Source organism: Gouania willdenowi, chromosome 21, assembly GCF_900634775.1.
Source record: "Gouania willdenowi chromosome 21, fGouWil2.1, whole genome shotgun sequence".
NCBI lineage: Eukaryota > Metazoa > Chordata > Actinopteri > Blenniiformes > Gobiesocidae > Gouania > Gouania willdenowi.
In genome coordinates, this window is record NC_041064.1 from 1,426,528 (window position 1) to 1,438,494 (window position 11,967).

At 45.7% G+C, this 11,967-nt stretch overlaps 1 protein-coding gene across 1 annotated transcript; it reads left to right on the forward strand.

Annotated features, from left to right (window-relative positions):
- The first annotated feature begins 10,562 nt into the window (after positions 1–10,562).
- On the forward strand, positions 10,563–11,755 carry LOC114455053 (trace amine-associated receptor 8a-like). Its single transcript, XM_028436060.1, has 2 exons — positions 10,563–10,807; positions 10,945–11,755. Exons 1-2 carry the CDS (start codon positions 10,635–10,637, stop codon positions 11,753–11,755), a joined length of 984 nt encoding a protein of 327 aa, XP_028291861.1. The 5' UTR covers positions 10,563–10,634.
- The last annotated feature ends 212 nt before the right edge of the window (positions 11,756–11,967 follow it).

An 11,967-nucleotide genomic window follows, 5' to 3' on the forward strand; every position in this document is an offset into this window, starting at 1 on the left:
TTGTCACACAAGTATAAGAACCTGAAAACCTGGACAATTTGGTGTTATCAAATTAATAGAAATGGCATCTGGATGGTATAAAGCAAACTGTATGATGTCATCAAGAATAGACGCCCTCACAGGAGCAAGAATACATTCTGTTTTTATCATTACATAACTTGTAGAGCCATAGGTCTCTGAGGGAGGTTCCATCCTCAGGTCCAACCTCCACATCCCTGTGTTTGAGCAGGAATAATATATCAGTTGTACATCAGAGAGCCTGAGGCAGAACGCTGCAGAGCTCAGCAGGTTCTCCTCCTCACTATGAGCACACCTGATGAAGCTGAGCTCTGCTATCCACACCTGGGAAACTCCTCGTGCAGGAGGATCATGCGCTCTCACTCAGTGTCTGTGCTCATTTCCATCATCCTGTCCTCCATCTCTGTGCTCACTGTGACCCTCAACCTGCTGGTCATCATCTCTATCTCACACTTCAAGTAATGACATGTTCTGTTGTTTAATGAACTGTTGTTACATTGTTGAATGTTTCTGTGTTTGACTCCTGCTGTTATCTGCTTTGATCAGAACTGTCGTATAATATAATGATCAGTGTGTTGCTCTCTAACTCCTGCAGGAAGCTGCACACTCCCACCAACTTCCTCCTCCTCTCTCTCGCTCTGTCAGATTTCTCTGTGGGATTTGTTTGGATTTTTCAGATCCTGCTCTTAGACGGCTGCTGGTATTTCAGTGATGGCTGGTGTGTCTTTAATGCATTCTTAACTGCTTTTGTCACCTGTGCTTCAGTAGGAACTGTTGTGCTGATATCAGTTGATCGTTATGTGGCTGTTTGTGATCCAATGCACTATTCTACCAAAGTTACTCCAAACACAGCAAAGATGAGTGTTGTCTTATGTTGGTTTTGTTTCTTTGTCTTTTACACTGCAATGCTCAAAGACAATATTGAACATCCAGGTGGGTTTAATACCTGTGTAGGAGAGTGTGTAGTTTATTTACCTCCTGTTGCAGGAATCATTCATATCATTTTTACTTTTATCTTTCCAGTGAGTATCATAGTGGTCTTGTATGTCAGAGTGTTTGCAGTGGCTGTGTCTCAGGCCCGGGCCATGCGCTCTCATGTTACAGTGGTGACACTTCATGGATCACTGAAGGTTAACAGATCAGAGCTGAAAGCAGCCAGAGCTCTGGGTGTAGTGGTTGTTGTGTCTATAATGTGTTTATCTCCACTTTATATTGCTATACTTTCAGCAGGGTTTGCAGGGTTAAAGGCATCATCTTATGTTGCTTTTTCATGTGTACATTTAATCAACTCCTTACTAAACCCTGTGATCTATGCATTTCTGTATCCTTGGTTCAGGAAATGTGTGAAATGTATTTTTTCTCTTCAGATTCTGAAGTCTGGTTCCAGTGAGGCCAACATACTGTAAAGAGAGAGAGAGAGAGACTGCTGATGTGTAATTGTATCACACTGTGCTGTTGATGTCTGAAAATCTTCTTCTCAAACTGTGATGATTGTAGAGAGCAGCTGCTCACATGCAAAGTTTGTGTTGATGATATTTGGGAGTTGCCCTTGAAATAAAATGTGGATGATCTGCACACTAATGATGATTTGATCCAATGATTGGGATAAGTGGTGAGAAATACTTTGAGGTGAGGAAACAAATGAATGTTATTATGTAGTGATGAAACCAAATCAGGGTCTTGACATGAACTCAGGCGTTTAACTTTAACTTTACAAGCAGGATAAATTGATGATCTTTAAATGAAAAATCCTCAGACAAATGTGCACAAACACTTGAAGGCCTGAACCTCACTGCATTATTCCTTTCATTACAGTAAAAACAATCAGAATAGGAGAGTTACATGTAACACTGTCTCTGTGTGCAGCATCACTGCCTGAAATCTAATCTACAGATGTGCCAAATGTGATAAAACATGATGATGATATGATTCAGTGCCAGTGAGAACGACTCAAAGAATCATTTGAAGACTTTTCTTGATTATTCTAAATAGAATTACAATATTAATGTGAACAATCCAAAAATGTCAGAATTTAAAGCAATTTAAACATAAATACATATTGTGTATTTTCTTGAAGCGTAAGTGTTAAAGGGATAAAGCTGTAAAAAGGGGTGTATATACTTGTGTATGTGTGGACAGATGAATGTATAGTGATCACATGAATTGTCGACCTTTGTACCAGATCTTTTATTGAACAGCTCCGATGACAGATGACAAGAGTCGTACTATTTAAGAGTAGTATTATTTAAGAGTAGTATTATTTAAGAGTAGTATTATTTCCCAGTGTAATTTAATCTAGTTCGTCACAAGCAGAGTTTTAACAGACTAAGCACACATGCAGGTGGACGGAGGAAGAAGTCTGTCTCTCTTCATGTCTAAGTCTATCTTTCTATCTGCATCTGTTCAAGCACAGTTATCCTCCTTTGTACCCAGCAGAGTCTGGTCCAAACGTGATTTATCCATATACACCAGGACAGTCTAGCTCTGCTCTCTGTGTCAAAACTCCACAATGTGTAAGTATTCAAACCAAAGCAACAGAGTGTCAGGGCCTACCAGGGACAGACATTGAAAAATACTGGTAGTGGGCCATCAAAATGGAACCTTTTATTCCTCAACCCCCATAAAATGTATTAATGACCAAATCAGTAAATGTAGTTCTCTTTCATAATCTTCGTTCGATGTCTAAGTAATGTAGAAGTAAGTAAGTATGTACATTTTTATTTATAAAGTGCTTTTTGCAGATAAAAATCACAAAGGGCTGTACAAAAAGGAGGATAAGTTAAAACAACTGGAGCAACATCATAAAAGCATAATAAAATGTAGTGAATTTACAACAACAGGAGCATTTATTAAAGAATAATAAAAGTTGAAGAAAAAAATGTTCAACCAAAAGCTTTACTGAAAAGCGAAGTCTTCAGGTGATTCTTAAGAGTTCACACAGTCAAGCTTCCGGAGGGACTGGTGAAGGTCATTCCAGAGTCTGGGGGCCACAGCCTAAAACTCCAGGTCTCCCCGGGTTTTAAAATTAGCTTTTGGGATCTTTAGGAGACCCTGGCCTGAAGACCAAAGGCTGCGCCCTGAAGTGTAGGGGTACAACAAGTCTGCGATATACTGAGGGGCCTGACCATGCAAAGCACTGAAAGTCAGGACTGCAATTTTAAACAATATGCAAAATTTGACCGGTAGCCAATGAAAACTTGTAAGAATCGGGGTAATTTGGGCTTGCAGCATCATTCTGTACGATCTGAAGTCTGTTCAGTCGACTTGTTAAAACAAGTAAAAACAAAATTACAATAATCAATGCAAGACAATATAAACGCGTGGATGATCATTTCGAGATCTGATTATGACAAGAGATTTCTCACTTTAAAGATATTTCTCAGGGGGTAAAATCAGTTTTCGGTTAGTTGACAACAGTGCCCTTCCAAATACATTGACTGATCAAACACAACCACAAGGTTTCTGAGGTTGGTTTTCACAGATGAGTCCAGAGCACCAAGGGAGTTCTTAATCAGGGGGATCTTTTTATCAGGAGCGATGATCAGAGTGTCGATTTGTTGGAGTTTATTTGAAGATAATTTGATGACAACCAGTTTTTGATTAAAGACACACAATCCAAGAACTCAGATAAACAGTGAAACTCTTTGTCATAAAAGGAGCAATACAGCTGAATATCATCTGCATAGAAATAAGACACATTTTCAAAACCACGGGAAAACCAACCAAGAGGCATCAGGTACAATAAAAACAAAACAGGCCCCAGAACAGAGCCCTGGGCTACTCCACATGACAGGTTGGACACATTGGACATTACATCGTTAATAGTAACAAAAGTTCTTCCATTTTTATAAGAAGTAAACCACTGGAGAACAGCTCCAGAAAACCTCATCTCAGATTTGAATCGATCAACCAGTATACTGTGATCTACAGAGTCAAAGGCAGATGTTAAATGAAGTAAAACCAAAACTGTGTCGTGACCAGAGTCAGCAGCCGTCACCACGTCACTGGAAACTTTGACAAGAGCAGTTTCAGTGGAGTGGATTGACCTGAAGCCAGATATATATTTATCATGAAAATCATGCTGTTTCAAGAATGTGGTTAGCTGCTTATCCACAACTTTTTCCCTTATTTTTGACATGAGGAGAAGTTTAGATATGGGCCGGTAATTTATAGGCTCCCCGGGATCAATATGAGGCTTTTTAAGAATGGGATTCACAATAGCATGTTTAAAGAAGCTGGGGACTGAGCCAGATTGAAGTGAAAGGTTTATCAAATTTACCATCTAACACGCAATGAGGGTTCATCTTTCCCACTAAAACCTGAACATCCAGTAGGCTGACAGGAGTGAAGGAGGACCTTGAGCACACAGGGGCAGATTCAGTGCACAAGCTAACCAAGGGAGGAGTGATACTGGCCCTAATGTCTTGCACTTTGTTCACAAATAAGTTCAGAAAATTATTGGAGTCATCCTTTGTGTGCACAGGCACATGGGGGATGGGGGCGCAACAAGATTTTCAATAGTGTCAAATAAGACTTTTAGGGTTCTCTTGTTACGCAAAACAAGATTTGAGAAAGAAGCTGAGCAAGCAAGTTTTATTTCATTTAGCTCCATTATCATTTCTTTAAGAAGTGAATTCATCAAGAAATAATTGAGCACGACCAGGAGGTTGGTAGACTAAAACAAAGTTAAAAGGGTGTTCGTTTCCAACCTTACACGTCTGAAACTTGAAGGAGTTGTACGTGTTCGTGTCCATCAGTCTGCAGCCAAGAAAGTCACGGTATACTAGCCCCAAACTGCCTCCATGACGCGTGAGTTGAGGAGTCCCAACCACGAAGCAGTCCGGAGGGCACAGTTCAATAAGATGAACAAACTCATTCTCCCGCTACCAGGTCTCCATGAGGCACATAACATCCAGCTCGCGGGACATGAAAAAGTCCTTCAGGAGATGTGCTTTGTTGGCTAGTGATCTAGAATTCTACTGGCACCAGCGTAGACACTTCCTCGTAAGCCCATGGAGAGCTGTGGTGCAGCGGCCGAAGGGATCCCTAATCCACACCACGGTGCCGGAGTCCACCGCGTCGACCCCATTTTTTGGCAGGCTTCCTCCGCGGGACAGGTGAGCGCAGCAGATCAGCAGGTACTAAAGCCAAGTGTGGAAGAAGTCCAGAAGCTTGATCCTCAAAGTTGTAGTTTAGACACACCTCATAAGATCAGTTAAGATTAATAAGTGCCTGACGGTCATACACTATCAATGCAGTGATATTTTGGCACAAAATACCGAACAATGCAGCAACAAACAATAGTTTCTGCAGAGCAGATGCTAGCGCTATCTTGTCAAGGCTATAGTTACCAGCTAGCTGTCAGTGTTAGCCTCTAGCTAACAACCTCAACTCCCTGCCTGTGCACCCACTCACAAGGGATAGAGGCCAAAGCCCCTCACACCAGAGGATTCGGAGACTCCAGAGCCCAACTCTTTCGATGCAAGAATAAAATATCGAGCCAAGACACACACCAGGTCTGCTCGAGCTGCTTAGGGCTGGAACATGCCTGGGTGGCGGTCGATGTTCCCGGCTCCTGTTGACACTGTGCGGTGTTCACAGTGAAGAGTCTCCACAGACGCCATGCTAGCTTGTCTGGGCTGGGGATTGGTGAAAGACATCCTTGAACTGGACTGTGGGCAGGGTTAAGATGCCGCCTCTGAACCCCTCATATCAGAGAATGAAGAGGAAGACACTGTCTTCATCACTCCAGCCCTCCGTTGCCTCTCGGAATGGAGATGAGGGAAGCACACCAGCTGCAATTCTCAATGGCTCGAATATGCTCGATGTGTGCAAACGCACTGCTGCCCGGCAAGCCATTCTCTGTCAGAAAAGAATTCCCACGGCCAAGGGTGCACCAAGGCATTTTTCCCCGTCTTCCGGAGCTGCTCAAAGTAGCGCATTCATGGAAGGACCGCCCCATTAGCACCAGAAGCGCGCTGCCCGGTGCCTCATCACCACAGCCAACACAGCATAACGTGGATGGCTGTTCATCATAGGAATGGGATCCACACAAGGTTCCTGCTGCTTAACAGAAGGTTTTCCTTGCCGCCATGATGAATTCATGTTGGGTGTGGGATACATATGTATGTGTATATACGTATATATGCATATGTGTGAATCCATAAAATGAAGAGTCCGTCCTTAAGACTGCTCTACTGTAAAGTGTCTTGAGATACCATTGGTTTTGATTTGGCGCTATACAAATAAAAGATTGATTGATTGATTGATTGATCCCTCAACTGTGAAGCAGACCCAGGCACCCCTGGAATGCCTGGGTATTGCTCCACTTTCTTCCGGTGGAGCCACTCGTTAAGCAACTGTCAGCAGTGTCCTCCCGGAGGCCGAGCCTGCCATCCAAGTCTGACCGTCTCCAGTCAGCCCTGACTGAGAAGGCTTACAAGGCAGTGGCGCTTACTGTAAGAGCGCTCAACGTCCTCTCCCTGCACACTGCCTATCAGGCTGAGCTCTGCAAGGTTTTTGGGCCAACTCAGGACCCGGCAGGTGGGAGGAGATGTCAGTTGTCACCGACCTGTGTCTTTAACGCTAAGCAGTCCAGGCGACAGGGAGAGTGATGGAGCTATAGTGCTGCGAGAAACCTGTCGGACAGAGAAATGGGTGATGTCCTGGACATGCCAGTAGTCCCAGAGGGGGTTTTTGGATCCGCAATGGTGGTGTGAAGCAAACAATAAGGATGACGAGGCACCCCGCTTCTGTTTCTCTTGTAAAACCCCAGCTGCATCTCAGGGCTTGCAGTTTAAAATGTCTAAACTGTCTGTGCCCTGGCCCGTCCTGCCGTCTCAAAACAGTCTTTCTGGCTGGTCCAATAAGCCTTCGGCCTTGGCTACAGCTCCGCCGGCACAGCCTGCGCAGCATGCCCAGGCCAGGAAGAAGAAGAGAGCAGCCTGACAGTAACACAGCTGGAAGTCCCTCGTTTTCCAGCTCCACCTATTTTGCTTTCAAGCTTGCACTCGTGGGTCCCCCATGCCCCTGTCTCCCCGCTACCACACCTCGGACCGGAGGTCGCCTTGAAAGATGGACATGTTACGATGAAGGACTCAGCGGTTTCCCCTCTTTCATGTCCACAAGCATGCACACACACACACACACGATTTATTTAAAATAATATGTGTCTCGCTGTTGCACCCAGGCCAAGGGCCGAGGGCGCAGGAAATGAAAGCAAAATCTGTCACAATAAGCAGCACGGTGACTCCCTTTGTTCCCCTCGGGTGAGCAGACGATGCTCGCCCTGCGGTATTTGCTCTATCTTGGATCTATGTGCACTGAACAGATACAGGTTCAGGCTGCTTACGCACACCTCCCTGCTGCGTCTTGTGCGACAGAACAATTGGTTCACGTCTGTCGATCTGAAGGACGCGTATTTCCACATCTCAATATATCCTCCCAACAGAAAGTATCTGAAAAGCTTTCCAGGGGATAGGTTACATATACCGCGTGCTCACTCTCTTCTGCTTCTTGACAAAGGGACAAAGGCAGTCGCATTTTTCTTCTCCCGCTCTCCTCCCTATCTACCCTTGCTGCTTGTTTTGTCTGCTGCTATTAGGAGACTCTCTTTGTATTCATCCAAAACCGAAACTATGAAATTGGTCTGCTGGTCATTTAATGTTATTTATAAAGTTTTTTCAATGAAAAGACCAGGCCGAGGTGAGCCTGCATGCCCTGATGGCTCTTTTTGAGCTGGATACACAATAAATTCCTGGAAGGTTGTATGTCTGTCACTATTTTCCATTGCTTTGGTTTTCGCCGGCCCTCTACCCCCCACCTTCCCCTCCAGCTCATGGAAGTGTGTGGAGCAGCGCCTACTACTGGCTGCATGCTGCGCCCCCCTACCCCAGCGGCTGGATATCCCCTCCCCCTCTTCGCCCTGACCCACGTCCAACGCCCAACATCCCATGTGCTATACTGTGACTGTGTTATCTTATTTGTGTTTTTCTAGCTGAGAGGTTTTGTCTGGTATTCTATTACGTTACCTGTCCTACCTGGGTTTTGTGATAAACTCGGAAAAGAGCATGTTGTCCCCAGCATAGGAAATGGCCTTCCTGGTACTATCCCTGCATTCAGTGTCTTTCACGAAGCACCTCTCAGTGGAACGGGTGAAAGCGTTCAGGGCATGCCTCACACTTTTCCAACTGTGCAAATCTGTTCAATTCAGATTATGTCTTCGGGTATTCGGGCTGATGGCATCTGTCATCCTCGTACTCTGCCTCGGTCGCCTCCAGAATTCCAGCTGTGGGTGGACTCGTGCGGGCTGGACCACATACAGAATGGCACACGGAGGGTACTGGTCAAGCCGGAGTGTGCCGAGGCTTTATGCAGTCCCTACCGGGGGCTGTCGTGTCCAGGAAGGTGGTCATCATGGACACTAGCCTGAAAGGCTGGGGTTCACGAGGGCCGGTCTCTGAGGGGCCACTGGAGTGTGGACCTCCAGCGCTCTCGCATATATTATTTGGAGCTTTCAGCGGTTTTACTCTCGCTGAAAAGTATCCTCCCGTCTCTCATGGGACACCATGTCCTGGTGAAGATGGACAATACAACGACGATTGCGTATATCAACGCCAGGGTGGATTGCTCTGCTGTTGGTTGCATATGTTGGCACGCAAACTGATTCTGTGGAGTTGTGGTTGCTTCCTCTCTCACACACATCCAGAGAATCCTGGACACGGACGCTAACCTGTTGTCCAAGGACGCGCTGCTGTACGGGGTGTGGATGTTACACCCGTATGTAGTGCAACAGTTCCTGACCCGTTCCGAGTTCTGTTCACCGAGGCAGGAGATACACAGTGTACGCTGTTTAACTCCCTGCACAGCACGGGCGCTCCCCTCGGCAATAGGCGCACTAGCGCACATTTGGCCGCGCTTGTTTCTTTATGTTATTCCCCCAGTTGGCTCTGTTGCCCCCTATTCTGACCAGGGTGAGGGAGCATGAAACCACTGATCCTGGTGGCTCCACATTGGCCTGCGATGCACTGGCTGGTAGAGATTTACCAGTTACTGCGCGCTCGCCCCTGGCAGCTCCCGCTGCGCAGGGACTTGCTGTCGCAGGGAAAGGGCACGGTTTTCCACCCAAATCCGGAGTGCTTGGTGCTGTGGGTTTCACCCCTGAGTGGTTCAATCTTTCAGCTGTGGGATTCTCACAGTGTGATCTCTACTATACAGATTGCCCGAGCATTTGGGGATGGTGTCACCAGAAGGGACATACCCCTTTTTAGTGTCCGGCAAGAATGATTTTGTCATTTCTGCAGGATCTGATTAACGAACGGAAAGACTGTGACAGTGTGTTTGGCAGTGATTGCCACTTGTCATGTGGGCTTTGGGAAGAAAACAGCAAGCCAACACCCAGTGATTTGCCATTTTGTGAAAGGAGCATGCAGCCTCCTCCCCGTGTCCAGACCGCTGGTGCCACCGTGGGATCTGGCAGTGGAGGGACAAAAATGTCTTTCTTTTGAACCGCTAAGGGAGACAGACTTCAAGTTTGTTTCTCTGAAAACAGTTTTGTCACTGGCTCTGGTGGGTCAGTGACATCCATGCGTTTTTGGTGCACCCGTCATCCGCTCAGCTCTTCCCGGGCAATGTAAGGCTGATTTTGAAGACGAACTTGGCCTTTGTACTGAAGGTGTTTGGCTCATGTTCTCCAATTGACCTCATGGCCTTCTCTATCTTATAGGGTGAGCAGCGGCCTCATATGTTGTATCCGGTCTTTGCAGTGCACGCTTACAGTGCATGGACATGACGGGGAGCTTCAACTGTTCGTCTTCTGGGCTAATCTTCATAAGGGAAAACCTGTCACAAAGCAGCGCCTGTCCCCCTTTGTGGTGGAGACTGGTACCCTGCTGTGCCTGGGGGGTAGAGGTTGCCGGCGTGCTCTGTGGGGCCTGTATGGTTCTGGGGGTGCCACGTGGTCCCTGGGGCCTCGCGGCGCCGCTTGCGTTCCTCTCCGGTTGCTTGCTGTCTGGACAGGCCGTGCTCACAGCAAACAGGCCTCCTACACAGACAATTCACTTAATTTCCAACTGGTCTGGCTCTTTCACGTTGTGCATCACACCCCTATCCAACCCATGGGGGTCTGATTGATTGGGGTCCCGTGCCACTAATGCTTTTTATGTTTTATTAAGCTTAACATGTAAACATCAGTCTTGTGGAAAAAGTGTGTGTGCAGGCCGTCTCTGAGGGAGATCTTAAAAAATGTGAGTAAAGTAGAATCATCATCTGAATCTGTTCTAGTGTCTAAAGGACCCTTAACTGAGCAAATGATTTGTCACACAAGTATAAGAACACCTGAAACCTGGACAATTTGGTGTTATCAAATTAATAGAAACGACATCTGGATGGTGTAAAGCAACCTGTATGATGTCATCAAGAATAGACGCCCTCACAGGAGCAAGAATACTTTCTGTTTTTATCATTACGTAACTTGTAGAACCATAGGTCTCTGAGGGAGGTTCCATCCTCAGGTCCAGCCTCCACATCCCTGTGTTTGAGCAGGAATAATATATCAGTTGTACATCAGAGAGCCTGAGGCAGAACGCTGCAGAGCTCAGCAGGTTCTCCTCCTCACTATGAGCACACCTGATGAAGCTGAGCTCTGCTATCCACACCTGGGAAACTCCTCGTGCAGGAGGATCATGCGCTCTCACTCAGTGTCTGTGCTCATTTCCATCATCCTGTCCTCCATCTCTGTGCTCACTGTGACCCTCAACCTGCTGGTCATCATCTCTATCTCACACTTCAAGTAATGACATGTTCTGTTGTTTAATGAACTGTTGTTACATTGTTGAATGTTTCTGTGTTTGACTCCTGCTGTTATCTGCTTTGATCAGAACTGTCGTATAATATAATGATCAGTGTGTTGCTCTCTAACTCCTGCAGGAAGCTGCACACTCCCACCAACTTCCTCCTCCTCTCTCTCGCTCTGTCAGATTTCTCTGTGGGATTTGTTTGGATTTTTCAGATCCTGCTCTTAGACGGCTGCTGGTATTTCAGTGATGGCTGGTGTGTCTTTAATGCATTCTTAACTTCTATTTCAACTGCTGCTTCAGTAGGAACTGTTGTGCTGATATCAGTTGATCGTTATGTGGCTGTTTGTGATCCAATTCACTATTCTACCAAAGTTACTCCAAACACAGCAAAGATGAGTGTTGTCTTATGTTGGTTTTGTTCTGTGGTCTGTTACACTACAATGCTCAAAGACAATATAAAACATCCAGGTGGGTTTAATACCTGTGTAGGAGAGTGTGTAATTTATGTACCTCCGGTTGCAGGAATTGTGAGTCTCCTTCTGAAATTCCTCATTCCAGTGAGTATCATAGTGGTCTTGTATGTGAGAGTGTTTGCAGTGGCTGTGTCTCAGGCCCGGGCCATGCGCTCTCATGTTACAGTGGTGACACTTCATGGATCACTGAAGGTTAACAGATCAGAGCTGAAAGCAGCCAGAGCTCTGGGTGTAGTGGTTGTTGTGTCTATAATGTGTTTATCTCCACTTTATATTGCTACACTTTCAGCAGGGTTTGCAGGGTTAAAGGCATCATCTTATGTTGCTTTTTTATGTGTGTTTTTAATCAACTCCTTACTAAACCCTGTGATCTATGCATTTCTGTATCCTTGGTTCAGGAAATGTGTGAAATGTATTTTTTCTCTTCAGATTCTGAAGTCTGGTTCCAGTGAGGCCAACATACTGTAAAGAGAGAGAGAGAGAGACTGCTGATGTGTAATTGTATCACACTGTGCTGTTGATGTCTGAAAATCTTCTTCTCAAACTGTGATGATTGTAGAGAGCAGCTGCTCACATGCAAAGTTTGTGTTGATGATATTTGGGAGTTGCCCTTGAAATAAAATGTGGATGATCTGCACACTAATGATGATTTGATCCAATGATTGGGATAAGTGGTGAGA

What these genes read in the sequence shown, in the direction of transcription:
- LOC114455053 (XM_028436060.1), top strand. Translation starts at nt 10,635, where the DNA reads ATGAGCACACCTGATGAAGCTGAGCTCTGCTATCCACACCTGGGAAAC. An exon ending in ATCTCTATCTCACACTTCAA is followed by an intron (nt 10,808 to 10,944) that starts GTAATGACATGT and finishes TAACTCCTGCAG; the next exon opens with GAAGCTGCACACTCCCACCA.